The sequence below is a fragment of the Arvicanthis niloticus genome, chromosome 11, assembly GCF_011762505.2.
Source record: "Arvicanthis niloticus isolate mArvNil1 chromosome 11, mArvNil1.pat.X, whole genome shotgun sequence".
NCBI classification, from domain to species: Eukaryota; Metazoa; Chordata; class Mammalia; order Rodentia; family Muridae; genus Arvicanthis; species Arvicanthis niloticus.
Genome location: NC_047668.1, coordinates 3,488,254 through 3,511,781, shown reverse-complemented (window position 1 = coordinate 3,511,781; position 23,528 = coordinate 3,488,254). Strand labels below are relative to the sequence as shown.

The 23,528-nt window shown below is 35.1% G+C and overlaps 1 protein-coding gene across 2 annotated transcripts in view; it reads right to left on the bottom strand.

The window, feature by feature from the left end:
- Nucleotides 1–23,528, bottom strand: part of Mdga2 (MAM domain containing glycosylphosphatidylinositol anchor 2) — a 730,093-nt gene that overhangs the window by 241,960 nt on the left and 464,605 nt on the right. For both annotated transcript variants that reach the window (XM_034514333.2, XM_076941824.1), the window contains 2 exons: nt 18,941–19,137; nt 9,905–10,037 (listed from right to left, as the gene is read on the bottom strand). In XM_034514333.2, coding sequence (XP_034370224.1) covers nt 9,905–10,037; nt 18,941–19,137 — 330 coding nt within the window. The remainder of the gene's footprint in view (nt 1–9,904; nt 10,038–18,940; nt 19,138–23,528) is intronic.

The following is a 23,528-nucleotide window of genomic DNA, read 5'->3' as shown; positions in this document are numbered from 1 at the left end:
AAAACATAGGACACATTCACACAGAGATATCTGGCTGGTAGACTGCATCACTGGGAGACTATATTGTTCTGGTTTGCTCAGATGTTGCTTTAAAATATCTGGGACTTTCAGAGTTCAAGACACCAAGAGAACAGGCAGTGAGACCAGGTATATGCAACAGCTGTGGGTTGTTTATCTGAGTCAGTAATTTACAAAATCCCAAAACCCTCAGGAAACTAGAAGTTGCCAGACAAGTTTAAAATCAACTGCTTGTTTAAAAATAGATAATCCAGCATTTCAGAAAATTTCTAATTTTGCCTAGAAGCATTCAGGTTTCCAACAGCCAGAAAAACAAACAAACAAAAAGAAAGGAAAAAAATAAAAGCCTCATGTAATTTGAGATATGGAAAGAGGATAATTAAGCTGGGACTTTCTACTGAAAAAACAAACTCTCTGTGGCAACCTCTGGTTTTTCAGACAGTTCTTAGAGCAATCTGAAGGTACAAGGGAGTCACTGGGACTGTATCTGTAAACTTTGTATGAGATGAAAAAAAATCATTGCGTATTCAGCAGTGTTGCCCTATGTGTTAACATGCAAATTATCCTTCTTGTGTACTGTAACTGATTATACGCAAGCTGGCCCGGGTGTCACATAACCTGACAAGTGGTGCTCATCGTTTGCTGAGTCTTGAAAAATTAAAAAAAAAAAAAAATCAAGGGTACAGGTGTACACAAACTTCAATATATTTTTGTCTTTGTATTTTACAACTTTAGCAAGTGATTTTAAAATACATACTTTCCTTAGAGAAATACAGTCATTTGGGGGAAAAAATAACCTGGTGCTTTGAAGAACATAAATGCACTGTTTTTATTTTTATTTTATATAATTTCAATTGGTGTTTCCTACTGTCTTTACATTGAAACTCTTAAGCTGAATAAAACTGCAGATTGATAACCTTGCTAGATTACAAGCAACAAATAAATGTTTACAAATGGCTTAAAGATTTGCATGTTCAGTGTGCATTTATTGCACAGAGCCTATGTCATTAAGAGTTTAGGTGCGCACATTTATCCAGCAGAGCGTTTTTAGAATTGCACAAATTGATTGCAAGTCATAGCCCCTCCTTTCTGGTTTTCCTCATTCCTTTCCTATTCTCCCCTACTTTCTTTTCCTCTTTCCATTCCCCCAACCCATGAAAAGATCCTGTGGACTGAAAAAGCCCACCTGAAAAGCCTGGACTACCCTGACTGACATGGGGACTGGAAGGGGTTAGTAACTGTGTCTCAGGAGACTTACGGGTGGTTTTAGCCAGCACAGGCAGGTGTCAGGATGCTCAAGAGGTTTGTTAGACATTGGAAATGTGCAAAGAACCGTACCATGTTCACAAATCTCAGTTCTAAAATACAAAATACACATTCTTGGGATTAAGAAAATAAAAACCTAGCGTTTAATTTACCTTTGCCAACTCAATGACAATGACAATTATGAAGCGAGTGGTATTAAGTTCCTCTGAGGCTTTCTTATGGTAATCTTGGCTGGCTGGATAGGATTTAAAAGGAACTCGCTTCCAAGCCAGGCAGAGTTCTGTGCCTGGGTCCCAAGTTGTGGAAGAGAACCAATTCCTGAAAATTATCCTCTGTCCCTACATGTGCACTGTGGAACTCAAGCACCTTGCCACCGCTCCCACTCCCTCCCCCCATAAGCAAATAATGTTTTATTATAATTAAATTCAGGTAGCATATTAAATTAAAAATAGTTACCTTGAAATCTTATAAGTGACCACTGTAGATGTCTTTAACGAAACAGACTATTTGATGATATTCTAAAATATTCATATGATTTTGAAAGAACATTCTGATCAATTGTTTCCATCTCTGTACATATCACATTGTGGCCTTTCATTCACCAATTTGCCCTTGTATATTTTGCCATTTATTATTTTTTTTTAAATTACTACACCTTCTAGGAAAGTTACTAGTTGATGAGGGATGTTTTATATAAGAATTTACAGTCTCGAAATAAATGTGAATACCAGGGAATGTAAAAAATTTATTGGGAGGACAATAAAATACACAGGAAGAGGAAGAACCCAACAACTTGCAAACTTTCTGTTACTATGGCAATAGAATTTTGGAAAATCTGGGTCATCTTGTTGCTGTGGAAACTCTCAGGAAGAGTAAAGTTGAAACCTGGTAATGACCACTACATTTTCTTTCCAATTGACAGTGAGGTTATCATCTGTGTTTTCCTATATCTGAAGTTGCATTAGTGAGACTGGGGTACATTCAGGTTTGATTACCTTAGGAAATGAGAGAGCACTTAGACAGACAATCTAGTGTGTATTGACAACCTTGTGTGTTTCCTCTATTTGCTTGATGAAATCTTTTTCTGTCTTTTATTAGAAACAGATCTTTTTCTCACGTCATATATCCCTATTACTGTTTCCCCTCCTGCTATTCCTTCTAGTCTTTTACCATTTCCTCTCCCATGTTTTGTTTCTTATTAGAACACCAACAGGCTTACAAGGGATAACAATAGAATAAAATATATAAGACAAAACAAAATCTAACACATCAGCATAGGACAAAACCAAGCAGAAGAAAAAGGGCCAAGAAAAGGCACAAGAAATAGATATAGACACACAGTTTTCTACACACAAAGGAATCACATAAAAATACTAAACTAAAAACCATAATATATATGTAAAGGACCTGTAGAGTAAAATAAGAGAAAACATATAAATGATGATGATGATAATAATAATAATAGTAATAATAATAATAAATAAAATAAAAAATTTAAAAGCCTGATACAAAAGTATGAAACAACGAACTTTTAAAGATTGCTTTGAGTTTGTTTCCGTTGGATACACAAATGTAACTATTTTTATATTAAAAGTTTCAGTCAAGAACAGGTCACAGCAGGCAGAAATATCACAAGTATATAATCAGTTATCTTGGGACACCTTCTGTCTTCTTACCCAGCATCATTGCTTTACCTGGAGCCTGACCTAACATCTTTGTGGGCATCATGAATCTCCTGATTCTAACCATCCTAAGGTCTAAGAATGCAATCAAAAGCTTCTGAGGCCCACTGAAAAGCTTTCCTACTGTAACCTTCCTATGTAATGTTTCTGTCAGTGTAATTGAATGGTGCTTTGATGTATGATTTTGTTTGCTCTGTCCTTGTGTAAAATTCATTAAACTGGTAGTATATTGGAACATGGAATTTGAGGGAACCTAAATCTGTGTTCCTGGGCCAGGATCACTCATATATGATTTGATAAATAATAAGCTATCTCCTTTTGGTAAAAAAAAAATGGTCATTAAAATTATACCCATCATAAGCATTAATCTGCTTTTTATTATGGGTGGTGGTATTCACACGCTAAAGAACAGTTCGTTGTCAGTGAACATAAAGCAGGATGATGAGCTGTTTTCGGACAAGTCATTAGTGAACGGAAGAACCATTCCGGCAAATTTTGAGATTTTCTTCATCTTTTTAGCTTGATTGATGATTGCAAGCATATTTTCTTCTACTATTTAGATTATAGATCCTATTGTAAATATTTCTTACTGAGTATTTTTCTATATATCAAATGCTTCATGTTTTATATATCTAGAATTTATTACCTATAAAAGCAAACTTTGACTAATTTTGCTCTTGTTATCCCTAATTTTAAGAAGTTAAAAAAACAGTAGCCAAACCAGCATTTGATTGAGACAGATGCAGATGCTTACAGACAGCCATTGGACTGAGCTTGGGGACCCCTATGGAAGAGTTAGGGGAAGGATTGAAGGAGCTGAAGGGGATGGCACCCATAGGAAGAAGAACAATGTCAACTAACCAGACCCCTTAGAGCTCCCAGTGACTAAACCACCAACCAAAGAGTATATATGGGTCTGCTCTGTGGGCCCCATTATTTCTGTAGCAGAGTGAATGCCTTGTCTGGCCTCAGTGAGAGGGGATGCACTTTGTCCTGTGGAGGATTGATGCCCCATAGAATGGGGATGCTAGAGAGGTGAGGCGGAAGTGGATGGGTGACAGAGCACTCTGTTAGAGGCAAAGGGAAGGGGAGATGAGGTGGGTTGGCCTTGGAGGGAGGCAGGAAGGGGGATAATATTTGAAACATAAATAAATAAAATAATTAATAATAAAAGAAAAGAGAAACAGTAGCCAATTAATGTCCTTAAGCTCACAGCACTAGAATCTGCATCCTAAATTTCTGATTCAAAACACAACACCCCACCCATGGGGGCCCTGTTGAGAGAGAGACAGGTCCTTAAATTTTATCTTCGAATGGTTTAGTACTCATTGCACAGTTCAGATTGAATTCAAACTCTTTATTATCCTCCTGCCTCAGCATCTCGAACACTGAGAATGCAGGTGTAAAACATGATGCCTGATCAGGAAAACATCTTATTGTCAACAAAAGTCTAACAACAGTTACCATCAAACATTGCCATCTGTACTGGTAAACCCTATAACTAAAGGTAACATCAATTATTCATTTCTGACATCATAAATGTTCTTATATTCAAAGGTTAAAAAATCAAAAGTTTCTCTAGTATTTTATATACTAAATTTAAAAATATAAAAATATTATAACTCAAAAAGTGCATACTTCACTGTCATATCATGGTGCTATTAGCATCTTGACTCTGCCTTTAAAAAAATAATGATCATGATGGTGTAAAATAGTGGCTGTCTTTCCTTGGATTCAGCCTTCTCTTATCTTAGAGTTGCTTTCTATCTTACCTAAACAAAGTATACAGGGCAATAAAATGTCACAATAGAGTTATATTTTGAAATGAACTATTAGAAATAAAACAAAAGGTAGCTAATATTTAATAAGTGTGGCCCTGATCTAAGAATGACTATCTTTACAGGAATAAGATGTACAGGTCCTTCATTCCACGCCAAGGAAAGCCATGTGACCAACTCATGATGGTAACTCAGGAAGGCAGTTCTTACCAGAAGCCAACTGTGAAAAAAGAACTTTGATCCTGCAATTTGTAGCCTGTAGAATCATGAGAATATATATTTCTGTTTTTTATGCCTCCTAGTGTGTGGCATCATACTAATGTAGCCCACACAGTTGGGTACAGGAAACCCTCCTTTTTGTTCTAGGTATATCTCATAAAATCAGTCTTTCTAATACAAATGCTGGTTGATAAAATAACATATCTAGATTCTAGTCAGCAATAATTATCACTTAGTTAGATTCTGTGTTGGCCAGATGAACTCAGTAACTTAAGAGAAAAAAAAAAACCAACAAATAATCTTGGCTAAAGAAAGTGGCCAAGGTTCATGTTTACGTGTAAGAACAAAATTCCAAATACCTTTCTTTTGAACTTAAATTAACACCTCTGAAAATGTGCATATTATACAAAGACACAGTTATATAATTTATATCATAACTTTGGCTACCAAATTGCTACAATTAAAATAACATTTTATTTTTTATAAAACATAGGCTTCATTCTGCTAAACACAGGAGACCACCATGCAAAGAGCAGAGCACACAGAGTTTTAGATTCCCTTTACTAAGTAAAATAATGGCAGATCCAAAACACAAGAGATGTTTTCCTTAAAACCTTGGCGTCTGTGAAAATTGATGGGCAGATTGAAGAATATGAGAGAGAGACAGAGAGGCAGATATGGAAAGAGGTGGTTAAGGAGGTACAAGGAGGAAGGAGCTGAGGGAGGAGGAGAAGGAAAAAGAAGAAACAGATGAGAAAGAGATAGAGGAGGCGTGTGACTTCAGTACATGTTTACACAGCACCACTTTTGTAATGTATTACTCTCTGGATGTAATCCACATCTAAGGAAAGCATCTTAATTGGGTAGTTTTTATAAATGCTAAGGCTGTGTAGACTAAATCAAGGGATCTGTATAATTAAGTAAAATTAGCCCCACCTGTCTTGTTTTTTATAGTCTTCATCATCACCTCTTAGGCAGGTATAAAACATGTTTTTCATCCTAATATGGGAAACTACTTAATTCCTATTTGCCATTGAAATCATGAGGCATCAACTTATAAGTGCTTGAAATACATTAAAATAAATGAAAATTTTATCATAATTCCTATGTACCCTTAGGTTGTAGATACATATTTTAAATAATTTATACTTTCCTCCCATAATTATGATCATTTAAAATACACATATTTATTGAGATTATAAATTTACAAATCTAAATGGACTTATTTTAATCAGCTGTGATAAATAAAAACTACACCAGTACTTTAAACAGAAAAGGATTATTGTAATTTTTTTTCAAGATGAGACCATAACCATCAAAGTCTGGATTGGTCACAAGTCATTTGGTCAGTGTGTTTTACAGAAAATAATATATATGTTGCTTTGTCACTTTTATATAAAATGCTGTGAATAGGTATAACAGGTGTTAAACAATCTGGCTAATGTAATGTGATGTACTCTGATACTACTGTGACAAGACACATTTTAATAGTGTCGTCATTAAGAATCAAAAAAGTATTGAATACTCTGCTTAGCTTGATATAGAATTGAAATACAGTGCTAATTCACTCTGAGAAAGCCAAGATAACCCATTGTTGTCTAATCTGTAGATGACTTTGTCATTTCAGAGGATTCAGAGATGCTGCACTAACAACTTGATTTCTTTCATTTCTAAAGCTCATATGTACAGAAAGGAGTGAGTTTATTAAAACATTCTGAATACACAGACATCATCTTGTTATCCAAAGCAATCATTTAATTTTTTCCAATGTCTGTATTCCAAGGTCTCACAGCAAATTCCTGCTTCAGTAGGTGTAAAACGGACCCAGCAATTTAGTCAAGGTGAAATGGCTTTGCTCTAAGAACTTTGAAGAACTGTTACCAGTGATGGTATTTCTATGTTAGCTTGCTGTGTGTCTTTGGCATTTTGTAAATGGGCCTTTACAAAATCGATGCTACTTAATAACTTTAAGTAACTACAGAGATTTTCCTTGCAAGTTTATTCAAAGGAAATTACACTTATCTACCGTTTGTCCTCTACCAGAGTTATAATCTCCAAAATTCAATTTTTACAAACATATTTGTTACAAAAATATTAACCAATTGTATTGCAACATTCACAATATAATTCTTATCTTTCTATAGTGTACACATTTTCCAAAAAGTGTTATAAAACAGAGGTTTAATATTTTGTGTATACTATAACAGTTTCTAGCAGAATGCCTGATAACATATTGGTTATGTCCCAGAGATTTGCACTTCTCTTTCATGTCAGAAGAACAATAATCTGGGCTTAGAAGCACCTATTGTTTTACAGACCTGCTTGCATAAATATGGTCAGCACTGAATTTACTCCTGATGTACTTTGAGAGCGACTATGCTTTCATCTATCTGCACAAACCCTTCCAACATTGAGCAAAACCACATAGGAAAGAAGACAAAGCATACCTGATTTGAATGCATCAAAGGTTAGGCAAATGGGTTATTTGACTGAAGTTGTTGGAAGACTTAAACAAGCACAACAATCTCACTTATCTTCCACAGCTTCAATATTTACTTTGTAATAAATACCAATAAAAGATTATTTACCAATAATAAAAGATTATTTACCAATGCAGAATCTACAAAGACAGAAAACATTTGTTTTCTGCTTAAGCATATACATTAATGCGGGGACCAATAGAATAGAACACAATGTTGAAAATTTTAACAGAATATTTGTAAGATAGCACAACTGTGCCCTCTGCAAAAATGGCAGCTCCTCTCATTAAAAGTCATCCTAGCAACAAAAGAAGCCAGCTGCTTTAACAGGCTTTAGGAAATCTGCCAGTTTTTATTCGAATATTGCTAATGAAATAAGATGTCTTTATTTATATCTAATAAAACACTGTGCTTTCAGCTAGAATTTCCTTTCATTAGCTCCAAAACAAAACTAAAATGCTGGTCACTCATCCGTTTAAAATAACTCTTCAGATTTGAGAGTCAGTCTTCTCCAACACACGCAACATGCAACAGTAAAAACTATAGATCACCACGATATAAAATGCTAAGGTTTTTTTTTTTTTTTTTTTTTTTTTTTTTTTAAGTTTTGGTCTTCAAATAGTTTTTGTTTTCATTGACTTTCTTCAGTCTTGGTTTAAGCTAAAGGAACATATTTCAATCAATATGAGCCCATTTACTATATGTCAAACCATATAAAAAGACAATATAAAAACAAATGTATAAAAACGAAGCCACAGTTGGCTTCTGCCTCAGTAGTTATAGTGATAAAAAAAAAGCAGAGAGCAACTTAAGAACTAATAACTGTTCAAATGTAAGAAATGTAAGGCTAAATATAAGTGGTAAAGTTACTACCTTGTTCTTTTTCACTCAGCTGCGCTATCTTTACCCATCTACTAGGAAATAGTTTCATTTTATTTTGTTTTTTTCCTCCATGCAATTATCTGACTTCTAATACCCACACCCAGACACACACACACACACACACACACACACACACACACACACTTGATGAAGGATATGGTTTATTCTCACTTGCCACCCATGCCACCAGCACTCTTACAATGAGACAGGAAGCAGATACAAAGAATTGATCAGAATTAAAAATTTGCAGTGCAACAACTGAAACAAGAGAGACTGTCCTAAAGCAAGGTGGATGAAGAGAACAGACCCCAGCAAAGCTGCCCTCCAGCCTTTATATATGCAATGCACACATGCACTCACACAATCTCCTACACAGACATAAATAAATAGCCTTTAAAAATATAAAAGCTAGATTAAAGAGGAGAATCACTAAAACATACATTGTTTAAAAATACCATACAAATAGCAATACCTTTTATGCTAGTTTTAGAAATTAAAAATAAAATTTAAATAAAATATATACAAAGTTGAATAATTTACTGTATATTTCGTGACAAGAACAATATATTACAGTTTGTAATATATTCTTTTATAATATGCTATTTTCTTTCTTTAAAAAATGGCACGAAGTCATTAACATATGTTTTACAACCATCAGAATTTTATATTTCTCTTTATTTTTCTGAAGCATATATTCCATAAAGTGTTTTACATCTTAATTAGTAAAGCTGTATTTTCCTTTACAGATTATTTTTATGTTTGCTTCTACAGACTTTCACCAGGTCCTTAATGCAATACTTCCTACTATAAGGCCATTGGCCTATATATATGCCTACACATACAAATTCTGATTCAGAGAAGGAGCTCAAGAAATTATTGCAGAAAAAAATGAATTAATAAATGAGCAAATAAATAACAAAATAGGCATTTAAAATGTTAGCAACTTGTTGGAACAAAAAAATACCAAAGTAGAAATGTACTTTGGAAAATATTTTTATAAAATCTTAACTCTAATGCTTTTACTAAAATACTCTGATTGGAATTTGCTGACTAGTTATTTGCTGGGAAAGAAATAATGCGTGTTCTAAATGTTTCAGGCATATCAACATATTAATTCTTTCTTGTACAAAAGTACCATCTTGGTAAAAACTATTTGAGTTTACCCATTACATTTTTTATTTGAAAAATAGCATTGTGAAAGAGTCTTACTTTGCTTTGCAACCATAAGCCATTTTCAGCAAATTAGATGATAAATTTTTATATAAAGAATCCAATAGTCCTCAAAATCTCTTTCAATGATATATAGGGTAATTTGTAAAAATTTATGACTAAAGTATTTTAAGACAATATAATTCTCTATATTTCACACATAATAATATAGCGCCTCTTTCAGCTATTTTCCCCTTATTGCTTTGTTAAAAGCTTTAGAAATATGTCAAATATTTCTTAGATAAAAGGTGACTTCCTTCTGTATATGTAGTAATCCACTGGCCTGTGATAACGCTGAAATTCTATAAAATAGTTTTCTATAAAATAGTTGTGAAAAACACACATATAGAATATAGTGATAGGTCCATACCGGTTTTATTGGAAAGTCTAAAAGACACCATCTTGTCTGGAATATTACATACGTTCCTCACTGAAGCAATGCAGCTGTAGTTAGCATAATCCTGAGGTCGGAGATTCTTCAGCTTTAAGATCTTTGTTTCCCCCTGAAATTGGAGAAGAGGTCATTAGCACAGGTCACTGCTAACCAGAAGGAATGAACTGACATATGGCATTGTAATGCATTAAATCATATCCGTAGAAGAACGTGTCCTAAATGTGAAAAAGAAACATTCACTTAAGCATAATACTGTACTATGGTTAGAGCTAAAACCTAACAGACAACAATGAAAATTCATAATATTTTCTTTGCAATCTTGCTTCCAGGGGGAGGAAAGCCTACTTCTGGCAGTAGTTATGCAAATTATTATGCAAAGCTCTGAATAATACACTTAATAATAGAGGTTATTCAATAATCACCACAGTCTAATGCAGGCTTCAACATGAAACACTATTGTAAAACGGGCTTCTGAAGATGACCCAATGCCCGAAACACTGGTTTTACAGCAAGTTAGGGGAGATCTAATGATAGAACATTATACTGATATACATAAATATTTGATATAGTGTTAACAATGGCAGAGAACAGACTGAACACTGACTGGAGGATGTTTCGTGATGTTTCTTGATTGTTACTGCTCTTGCTGTTTTAACACAGTAGCTTAGGGGTAGTGCTTCCATGTGAATGTGGAACATTGCAGACAGTACTAACTCAGAAGTGGTCATTATACCCTAGTCATTCCTGCTGAGTAGGACAGACTGAGACTGAGGAGGTACTGAATGAAACTGGTACAAGTGTGAAGACAACCATCAACCAACACCCGGAGTGGAAATGACTTCCTGCTTGACCCAGGCTAAAGTGCATGGAATCCCTTTAACTCTTGCAAAACCTTCCCTGCCCCTCTCAAAATAGTTACTCTGTTAAGGAATGTATTTTTCATGACAAATAGCTCTCAATGGCATCCTATCTGAAAGGACTTTCGAAACCTTATTTTTCCTATTTTATATATTCAGTCGTGAAGGTCAATGTGTTTCTCCCACCCCTCCCCCACTTTTTAAAAAAAATAACATCATTTAATTCTTAAAATCACCACACAGCCAATATGCAAGTATGAACTGAAGTTCTGTATCGGTTAATACAGAAAGCAAAGCAAGGCTCTTATCTAGACACAGCTGTATCCATATGACATGGAAATCCACAACAGTGACCATGGCATCATGCTAACAGTCCTTTCAGTCATGACAAATTTCAATATTAAACCATTAACAAATATGACATTTTCCTCAGTTTAAATAAGCAAAATTCTATTTTATGATTGATATTGTGAAATAATCACTTCATTTAAGCTAAAGAAGAATCCTATCACCTCACATAAATGCCATATTTTCACTTTTCTAAAATTGTAAAACCTGATCAGTCTCCTTGCTAAGTCATGTGAATTATTGTTTGTTTTGTTTTAGGAAAGACTTTGCATTGCATTTTTAAAGAACAAAAATCCTGTGCAAACATATAGGGAAATCAATATGGTTTTATAATGTAGTTAACCATGTTCACTTGTGACAGGGCAAACATAAAATGCCTTGAAAACTGTGTTTATCTATCTAAAAAAAAAAAAACCCTTTACACTTAAAATAGTTAACTCAGGTTATTTTTAAAAACTGTATTTATTTCTTGTGTGTGTATTTGCGTGCACATTTATGGGCAGTTACATATGTGGCTGTGTGTATATCCAGGTCATAGAAGAGCTTACAGTAACCTGGTTCTCTCCTTCTACCGTGAAAGGCCTGGGACTCAAACTCAGATGATCAGGCTTCACAGCAAATGCCTTTATCTGTTCAGCTACCTCACCAGCTCTTAGCTCTTTTCCCTCAGACATTTATTCCTTATGATTTTGCTTAACTTTTTAATTTTAATTTTATTGTATTGGGTATTTTAATAAATTTACATTTCAAAGATAGATGTCCCTTGTTCCAGGTTTCCCCTTGGGAAACCCTATCCCATCCTGCCTCCCCCTGTTTTTTTAAGGGTGCTCACCCACCTACCTACTCACTCCCACCTCTCTGCCCTGGCATTTCCCTACATTGGGGCATCAAGCCTTCCCAGCACCAAGGGTGTCTCCTCCCTTTGATGTCCAACAAAGCCATCCTCTGCTACATATGCAGCTGGAGCCATGGGTCCCTTTCTATGTGCTCCCAGGCTGGTGGTTTAGACCCTGGGGAGCTCTACTTGGTTGTATTGTTGCTCTCCTCATGGGGCCACAAACCCTTTCAGCTCCTGCAGTCCTTTCTCTAACTCCTCCATTAGGGATCCTGTGCTCATTCCAATGGTTGGCTGTGAGCATCCACCTCTGTATTTGTCAGGCTCTGACAGAGCCTCTCAAGAGACAGCTATATCAGGCTCCACCAGCATGCACTTCTTAACGTCCTCAATAGTGTCTGGGTTTGGTGACTGTATATGAGATGTATCCCCAGGTAGGGCAGTCTCTGGATGGTCTTTCCTTCAGTCTCTGTTCCATACTTTGTCTCTGTATTTCCTCCTGTGAGTATTTTGTTCCTCCTTCTAAGAAGGACTGAAGCATCCACACTTTGGTCTTCCTTCTTCTTGAGTTTCACGTAGTCTGTGAATTGTATCTTGGGCATTCCAAGCTTTTAAGCTAATAGCTACTTATGAATGAGTGGATACCATGGGTGTTTTTATGAGACTGGGTTACCTCATTCAGATGATATTTTCTAATTCCATCCGTTTGCTTAAGAATTTTATGAAAGCCTTGTTTTTAATAGCTGAGTAGTACTCCATTATGTAAATGTACCACATTTTACTCCTAGAAACAGATAAATGTCAGCCAGGCCTCTAGTCCCACTTTGTTCCCTCACTTTGTTCAGGTTCTATAGCTAGCTCTCTGTGTTTCTGAGTTTCTACTGAAAGCTCAGTTTTTCTCACAACTTAGAGACTCCCTTCAGCTCTGGGTAGATACTTGTCTCCCACTGTCCAGAATTTTGCTTCAACATGTGCTTTTGATACTTCACTCACACAGAACCTTAACATATCTGCAATGAACTTGACATGCATTCCTCTAAGGCAGAAGTTCTCTACCTGTGGGTTGCAACCCCTAAAGACCATTGAAACACTCAGATATTTAAGTCAAGATTCATAAAATTAGCAAAATTACAGTTAAGAAATAGCAATGAAGATAATTTTATGGTTGGGTCACTACAACATGAGGACCTGTATTAGAGTTGCAGCATTAAGAAGGTTGAGAATCCCTGCAAATATGCATCATATGTACAGAATCTCTTTTTACTAGCTCTTTCATTGGCACTTAAACATGTTCCATCCCAAATTACCCTTCTTTATTTATTTTTAATTGTAATCCTCTAGCTATACATTTAGTTGACAAACTCTTAAATGTATGCAGCAGATTTAGAGGATATATGGAGCTAAATAGACATCATTTTAACCATTTTCTTTGAATTACTGATGAATAATTGAGAAACAGCAATTATATGTATTTAAGGTATATAATGTTTCGTTTTCATCGACCTTTATATTATGAGACAAGAAACCAACCAAGCTCACTGATTGTCTGTCATCTTATAAAGTTGTTCACTGTTTTGAATCTCGCAGATATATCTATTGTCTATTGTCTAACATGCATCCATCCATCCTCCATCCATCCATTCATGCATGCATCTACCTGTCTGTCTATCTATCTGTCTGTCTCTGTCTGCATGCCCGCCTGTCTGTCTGTCTGTCTTCCTGTCTAATCTACAAAATTATCAAGAGAGGAAAGAAGAGTCTAGCTATACAGCTTAAGGTTGCCTTAAGCAATTCTCATGATAAAAGTTTCAAGACAGGTATGTGCCATCATGCCTGTGGACTGCCTGTTTTTAATTATGAAATCAAATAATTCTATCTCCATGCTAAATCAAATGGATCATTTGATGTTGCTTTCATGAGTAAATACATATTATCTCTGTTTCATCTCATTGTGTCATACCGTAAAAAACATCCACTGACCCCTCTCTATGGTTTATTACCTCTCATTATCAGTCCCAAGGCTTCTATGTGCTTGGTCTGCCAATCACTTGATCAGGTTTACCCTCATACAACATTGCTTCATTATCTCCCTGCTGACACTGTCCCATTGTGTGATGGCTTTTTGGTCACTTAACCCACCCACCCCCATTTGAAAGCTATATCAGATGCTGTTCTTCATAAACTTGCTTCATGACTTTTTGACCCCAATTTTCCTATCTTCCTTATCTTCGGATCAAGTGATCCTTCCTTTTAGGACCCTGTCACAATAGACCCAGTTAATGTTCGGGTTGAAGTGCTATTTTTAAGACTTAGAAAATTCTTGCTACTCAGAAATAATTGTGACTCTATCATGAAGGATGACCCAGTTATTACTATGGTGGGAAGATCTATATCTCAGTTAGCTTATATGTAGAACATAGGAGTACAATGGGCATATTAGAGATCAGAGATGTGTTTCTATATCTGATTTCTCTATAGTTTAACCACCCAGTGATTAACAGGCTTATCTAGAAGATGATGATTAGATGATGATTCCTTTCTATAGCTGCAAATCAACATTTCAAAGGGAGTGAAATTATAGAGGCCACAGAAAAAATAATTCCATAAGGTAATATGCAAGGATAACCTATTGACTTGTGAAGAGAAGAGGTGCTGGTAAATCATTTTAATTTGTTGGATAAATAAAAGAAATTAAAGGTAGAAATCTAAAATGTTTGTACCTTATGCATTTAATTCACCACATTCATTAAGGGATAAAAAATATTTTATGGTTTATAAGGTAAATTTATTTGCCTCTGTGTGTGGGATTGTATGTGTATGTGAGAAAGTGTACATATAAGTATGGGTATGCACTTGTTTTGCATGCATACACAGTTTCAAATGTCATGTATATAAATATAATATTCTGTATATTAAGATTATTTGGGCATGTGAAATTCCAAAATTTTTAAAATAGGAATTTTGATTTGATTATTATCTAATTATATACTTAGCTTAACTAGCTTTATTGTAACTACATAATTGATGTAAACATGTTCAGTCTCACAATTAGTTGATGTAATTACAATACACAAGATGATGTCATGAACAATTTTGCAAACATAGGAAAATGACAAGTAAATAATATGCAACTTCTGAAGTTTAAAGTCACATCTTTTGCAATCACACAGAAATTTTATAAACTAGTTTTAAAAGTATCTTGTACTTGCCAATTAATATAATACATTTGAAACTGTTTTATGAAATAGAAAAGAAGATTATTATATATTAGCCTGTGGCTTTTCCAATGGTGACATTTTCTAGGAAAAAAAATCTATAACTGTCAATGGCATATTCAGTTACTTTCAAAATAGAATAGACCTTTAAACTATTTATTTCCAATATATAGTATTATCCTGAGCTACTGGGAAAAGCATACAGCCTGCAATTTATATTAATTTATATCTCAATCCACTATAAACACACACACACACACACACACACACACACACACACACACACACAAATGCATGCAAGCCTTTCTCTTTCAGCATTAAGTGAATAAAAATGTGAAAGGATAATTATTTTTCTGAAACTTACTATGCGGTAGAAGTTTCATTTCAGCCTCAAAACACATGCCAATTTCATTATGGAAATAATAAGTTCAAGAAACTATAAATACTATTTTGTTGCTCAAGAGGGTTGTGAAATATTCAGTTCAAATTGATGCAGTTATTAGCCTGTATGCATAGGCATAAAAGATAGAGCCAGCTCATCATCTTTAAAATTATTTTATTAAAAATAAGATTATTTAATAGCATTAATAGTGAAAATCTAATATATTTCACAGAATTTTAATTGCCTTACATTAAAAGTTGTCAGGGGCAGCTTTGCTTATACACTGAAGGCCTAAAATCAGCCATAGGCCTAAGTCAGACTGCTAACACAAAGTCTCGGGTCTCTGTGGAAAAACACTGAAACAAATAATTATAAAATATTATAAACAAGCAGCTTTGGTGGAAATTTGCCAGCCTAAGTCATCATAGACCTTGTAGATAAGTAACCTTGATGGATAGTACCAACTTAGATAAGGACAAGTGAATCATAGGCAGAGTCATAGTGACCTGACCCCTGAAGTTTCAACCACCTGATACTCTGTTCTGGAAGATATCTGTACTCCCCCTGAACACCTAAGTTCCCGTGTCATCCCCTTCCCCAAAACATCCTTCCTTTTTGTGGATATAACTCCTGTGTGAAAAAGTAAAAATTGTGATTTGATCAGCCTATAGACAGATCGCCATTCTTTGTGTTTGCTTGTCCCCCGTCTTCTCTTTCAGGTGACCTCCCCGGACCCCTGTTTAATGCCCTGCTGGCCAGGGCAAAAAGTGTAAGAAGTATATGACCTTTCCTCTGAATCCTTATCTAGCATTTTCCCAGTATGCCCACCCATTCCCTTCCCCACATTAACAAATTAGTCTAATATATCTTAGGCATGGAACAATAAAAGAGCAATAGAATATGAAACAACAAATTCATCATACAAAGGAAATATAGCCTTACATGATATTTTTAAACTGTAACATAATTTTAAATCTAAAGCAATAATTGCTGTTCTTAGCTCTATCACAAAGATCCATATAATTAGTTCAGAGTATGTGATATTTTTCACTTTCTAGTGCAGAGAAAAAAATTGATCAATTTGTAAGTTACAACATGACAAAAGTTCTCATATTCAAATAAACATGCTTAATCAATTTTGTTGCTTTCTATTAAATAATGACTACAAAATCACAGTACTTTCAACCATTCTTGGCAATTGCCAGCTATAAATGAGGCTATTGGTGGCTGTTAAGTAGACTTGTAGGTAAAAATGTTCTCCTTATCACTTTTTTTTCTGTATTATTAACATGTGCCTGAAGGTTAGAATTAGACCCAAATTTCTCAGTCTATTGTAATTTTTATCGGTTAGCACAATTTAGAGGAAACAGAATAGTCTGTAACTCTTCATTTGTAAAATTATATAAAATGTTATGGGCTACAGGATCAGTCCTATGTAAGCTCTGGATTCAAGCAGAGTTTCAAAATGGTTGCCCACAGTGCACATAAAGACAAGAGTGGGTGTGCACATTCTATCCCTGCAGGAATTATCAGTTCTTAGTTCATTCTCCCAGTTAGAGTCACATATATATTTTGCCCCATTTCTTTCAGCAGTCATTTACATTTGAGATGCCTGTAATAAAGCAGAATAATTATGACCCAGTCAAGAAAGAAACCATGGGCTTCCATTAGAATGTACGACTTTAGTCTAACTCATGATATAGCATTTCTTTATAGGAATGATTTTAAGAACATATTATGATCAAATTTTATGTAAACACATATATATGTGTACACATATGTATATAATCCAAATGAACTTGTGATACTTACAGGTGATATTATACTCCCTCTCTAAGAACTACAGACTAAGCAAAATCTTGGTGCTAAACAAGAGAAACCTCCTATGTAGTTTTTGTTCAGAGGATTCCAAGAGACACTCCAAACAATGTCGATATTGCTGCTGTCCATGGTTTCCTCCTAGAAATTGAATGTAAGTCCCTAGTACTAAAGACACAATGTAGTTTGGACACAGGACTACAAGGAATCTAGCTGGATCTAACTGGAAAGCTTCCACCTTCAGAATTTGCTTTTATAGTATATGAAAATACTGTACAATCTGCCAAGGAAGAAAGAAAACCTTTATTTCTATACAGCTGTGATGCCTATAAACCAAATCAATGACCAGCCAAACAAAAAACACATAAAAGTATAATAGTGACATTCATAACTTACAGGGTACCAACAGCTCTCTAATTAGATTTTAGGGTGCTTCCCATGAGGGATCCTATGCCTGGTACCTGAATCATAGCCAACTATTGTGAGACAGTGAGGTCATCAATCTTACAAAACTTACTAATGCCACTTAACTAAACTATTATAATTACTACCTTCATTACGTGTGTATGTGTGTGTGTGTGTGTGTGTGTAGAAATAAGTGTATTTCAAAGAAGATTAACTTTGCAACAGGTATAAATCAGCACAGAAATCAACAACTAGTCAAAATGCATTGAGCATGGATCCCCAGGTTCAGTTGGTACATCTATAGCTCAACCCTAACAGCTAAGAAAGGCTTAGAGTATATTATGGAAGAGGGCCAGGGAGAGCCATTAAATCAAGGACTCAGCTATGAAATGTGTTTTCTAGAAATAAAAGGGAAACCACTCCCATGATTTAACAATATGGCTGCCTAAACAAACCCCAAAGACAACAGTAATAGTCATGAGAGTGTAGAAGTGGAAAGAGTTCATTGACCCTAACCTTAGACCAGAGCTACAGGCAAGGTCTAACTACTGGGATAGGGAGAATGAATCTTCCACAGTGGTGAAGTCCCTAACTGGTGATCCAGCATCAAGTGGTCAACCCTGATAACATATGTGTACAACCAACACTAAATAGACACATCAGGTTATATTTATGGACACGTATTTTTGCCTATCTATCTACTCTCTCTCTTTCTCTCTCTATCTTTCTCTCTCTCTTTTTCTCTTTCATCTTTCTATCTGTGTATCTAATTATGGTGATTACAAGGAAAGGAATAATGATTAAATATGTCATTGCAACTTGGAATATACAATTATTCTTTTAAAAGTGTTTTCAATCAAACTTGTCATTGAAGTGTGAAGTCATGCTTTTACAAAGGAAATGGGTAAACGTATGGATAAAAAATATGTCTGGGTACATTGACTTTAAGGAATCAGCATTTCAAGTTTATTATATATAAACAAATTTTCTTTTATATCTAAGTGTGCTGGCTTTTCAATCAAACATTCATTGTTCTATAAAAGAGTACATTTGAAGAAAATGTCTTTTCAAACGGCTATAATATTGAATGTTGCCAGAGTCAAGAAATTATCACAGTCAGATGGGGTAGGAATACTGTTCACAATCTCTTACCTGGGTAAAGAAGGGCTCATAAATCTCCACTCCTTTGTCAGATCCTTGTAGCAAAACCTCTTGGCCGCGTCTCCAGCTATAGCGTACAGGGGGGTTGGAATTGGCCACACATCGGAGGAACACTGTTCTTTCATAGTAAAATTGTTCTTTAGCTTCACCTATACTTTGATGAACAGTTACTACTGGATCATCCAAGTCTAGAAAAAATAAAAACAAGCAAGTGAAAACATTACAAGATGCACAATTTGTCACGTGTTGCACACTTATGCAACACCTGGTTAATGATGCACGCTTCTAATGACAGCAGTGGCTATAAGTACTTAATTAAACTTACTAAACTCATTTTAAAAAAAGTTCCAACTTATAAAAATTGATAGTTTTGTCTTCAGACTCGTTGAGATAGTACGGAAGTTCTTACATTTTTAACCTCCTTGTCAAAAGCCAATAATAAAACAGTTCATAAAAGTAAACTAAATTCATATGGTCAGCCCTGACAACACACATACAACTAGCATTATATGTACTCAATAGGTTACTTTTAGGGACATACACACACACAGACACACGCACACACACACTCACACACACACTCATACGCACACATACACACACATGCACAGCACACACGTACATATGTATGTATGTATGTATGTATGTACATGCATGCATGCAGAAAATAACAATTAATAACAAAAGATGCCATGAATATGAAGGAGAGTAGGGAAGTTATATGGTAAAGTTTAAAAGGAAGAAATAACAAGGAGAAATGTAATTAAATTACAATCTCAATTTTTTAAAAAGTTAAAAATAATTTCAAAACAATGAAAATAAGTCAACCACAGAATTCAATATCACAGAGCCCAAATGACCTTTTCTTTTCATTTAGTGATATCTGATAACAAATTTATATAAAACAAGTATTTGTAAGTTATCATAATCTTCATAGTAACAAAATATGACACTGAACTGTGTGAAAATTTCTCTTTTTATCACAGTATATTTGCTAATTTCAAATGTGCTAAGAGAAGGCACCATGAAAAGGTATTAAGACGTCTTCTGCTGAGTATTGGCTTATGTGCAACATTATAACTATATATTCAAAGGGACAGGCCTTAGAGAAAGGCCAACTCACTTAGAGCTTGGAGTTTCATTTCTTTGTCTACTCAGAAGTCAAGGCACCAGGTAAATGAAGGTGGATGACATCACCAAGCTGCAGAAACACTATAATAAACACAGCTACTCCTATCAGATTTGGCTGAGGGATCATAGTTTGCCAACACTTCATGTAAGATAGCCTGGTTGATTTTCCTTAAGAAAAGAAAAATCTTTAACAAACACACCTGCCTTATAGCATGACAAGCTGGAAGCCCCATCCTCAACCATAAACCCAACACAGACTCTCAGGAATGATGTAAACACTTGTTGTTAATTACTATCACAACTCACTAAAGGTCCTTTCAGCTATATAAAACTTTAAAAGATAATTTAATTTTAATGATCTTCCTTATCAGTTAAAATAGTCCCATATTATTCAGGCTGTTGTTAGATTCATTAATGAGATAGCTCATAAAACCATGGGTACAGAGTAAATAGTTAACACAGTTTAGCCTTTAGTATTAATATATAATTGTCACTATTATGGTCTCTTCGTACTAATTTCCATCGAATCCATGTTTTTTTTCTTGTCTGTATCTCATGACCTTATATGTACTCAACTCTCATTATAAAGGTGCAAATGGGGCATTTGGTCAGTTGTTCAGGCTACCAAAGACTCCAGATCACAAGTGCTTTTAAGTCAAAGCCTAGAGCAAAGCTACAGTGTGCCCATATACATAACAAGGAGAATGTGAGTGCATGGAATATGACATGTTTAAAAAGTCACAGTTCCTGAGAAATGATTCCTTTAGTGTATAAAATAATAAATACTCAGCACAACCAGTGAAGTTATTTATTGCTAGTGATAGAGACAAAAAAATAAAAAGACGGGATGTAAAATCCCTCCATTCAGTTGACAGTCCTTTAAAAATGTGAATTATATGACAGTCCTACTTTGATTTCTTGTTTTGCAACATTATAAGTTTCTTTTTTAATTTCTTCCAACATTAGCATCCTTTCACAGCTATCTCACAGGCCTCTAATTTTAGTAGTGCAAATTTACAGAACAACTGCTGCTTTCTGCTAAAGATTAAGGACTGTCAGTTCAAATTCACTCTACTGGCCATGTAGAGACATGTGCTGTCTGATCTTAATAAGCTGGGATATTTGGGGATTTTCAAGTCTATGAAATATTCACATAATGATTAGCTCTTCACATAAACCTAATCCAACATCAGACTGATGAAGTGAATTCAGCTCAGTCACTTGAATTAGGGACTAACTGTATTATGATTGTGAACATTTAATTTTCTTTCTTGTAAAAACAGTCCTTTGACTATTGGCCAGTAACAAGTGGCTGGTGACATAACAGTGGTGACATAACTATTCTTATTCTCTAAATAGTTTATAGCAATATTGCTTTCATTTTTTTATTGTTGTGGAAAAATATAATGATAAAAGCGACATAAGAATGAGGGTTCATATGGTCCCAGACGGGGTAATGTCCATCATGGCAACAGGAATGTGAGAATATCCTGGCAGGCTGAAGGCAAATGGGTGTCATTTTATCCTCTCGTAGTAAGCAGAGAGAGAATGGAAAGAAAGATGAGGCTATAAAACCTCAGAACCCTGCCCCTAGTTCCAGGTTGCCTCCAGGAAGTCTCAACCTCCTAATGCTACCACAACCTCCCAGCACACTGCCATCTGCTGGGAACAAGTATTCAAACACATGAGCTTAGGGGACATTCATATTCAAACCCAAACAATGGTGTTATCCTTTCCAATACTCTGCTTTTACATGCATTCTTAGATCTTTTATTACTGGGAGGTGGTGTGATCAGGCTCAGATGCGAATAATCTAGGCCTTAACAGTCATTTATGCATCCTGTATAGTGTCCTGAATGAAAGCTGGGTCATGGGTCACTAGCCTTCTGACAATTTAACCTCGTAATAATAGCTTCCTAAACATTCTACTGGCAAAGTTTTCTGTCAGAATCACCCATGATTTCTTTTTCTCTTCAAAACTAAAATGAAATAATCCTGAATAAGACTCATATAAGCATATAAAATATTATAAATAGATTATAAATAACTATGCATATTTGAGTATATATACATTCTAAATATATTTTGTATGTACATATGGTTTAAGCAACACACATTTATCTCCTAAATATTTCTTAACATATACTGTATATTCATATACTCCTAAGTTTATATTTTACATATTCCTAAATACTGAATAAAAGTATTTTACACAGGTGAAATATAAAAATAATAAACAAAGAAATGTTGTGATACGGCATATATATTGGTTAACACCTTCTAAGCCAACAGTGTTGTTTAATTAATTCTGTTTCCTACCAGGACCAGGGTCTTTGTAAGTACAAACACTGTTTGGATTGCAATGATTTCTAGAGAGGGAATTTGCTGATGGGTACAAGCTGCAATACTCTCAGCAGTAAAAGCAATGTAGGCTGTCCTAAGCAGGGAATCTGGCTTTCAACTAGAATAATTACTGAAATCCACTTATACGATGTGATGCTTCTAACCGAGAAAGGCTAAGCCAGAAATCTTGGTAGTCTTCTTTTCTGGAAGAAATGTCTGCAAAAATCTGTGGTGGGATCCATGTTCTTGTACTGTTACTGCCTGAGAAGCTCTACACTGTAGCCTAGTGTATCCTGTGACACAGGAAGGTTTCCTAGTGCGGCCATTATAACTTTTTTTTTTTTTTTTTTTTTTCCAGAAAGAGTAGAGGTCTTGGTCCTTATACCTTTCTGAAACATGCTTGATGTCTGACTTATTAACCATCAAATGTGGAAAAGAAAGAAAGAAGGAAAGAAAGAAAGAAAGAAGGAAAGAAAGAAGGAAGGAAGGAAGGAGAGAGAGAGAGAGAGAGAGAGAGAGAGAGAGAGAGAGAAAGACAGACAGGTCCCTTCACTGGGGTAAGTAGGCATGTAGTCATTCTTTCCTGTCTGGGTATATTTTGTTTTTGTAGAACGTAGATGCTGTGAGTTTTTGTCAGGTTCACGCCTCTTCTATGTGCTGTTTCTTGACACAGGATATTAGAGTAACTAATGGCTATGGCTTAAAGATTAAAGCGGGTCTTTTTGGGTCAGTTAATAAAAGTTTGTCCTGTTCTGGGAACTGGGCCCTCAAAAGTGGCAAAGCAGGAAGAAAAGCATTGGTTTCAGTGGGTGAGTAGACACGGTGGTAGTAAATGAGATCAATCATTGTTTCTGGGACCCATGAATTCTTATTCAAATGTACATCATCATTTAATTATGATCAGTGATTTAGAATTTCACTGAACCTGGAAAAAGCACCGAGTCCTCACCGCATGTTAGCTTTAAAGATTATATTGACATTTCAAAAGACCATTCTATCATTCTACTATCATTCTATCATTCTATGTGATGTGGGATATGCAGTGACATGCTAATACTGTGGCAACATGCACACTGAAGAATCTGTGCATCAGGGACAACACAGA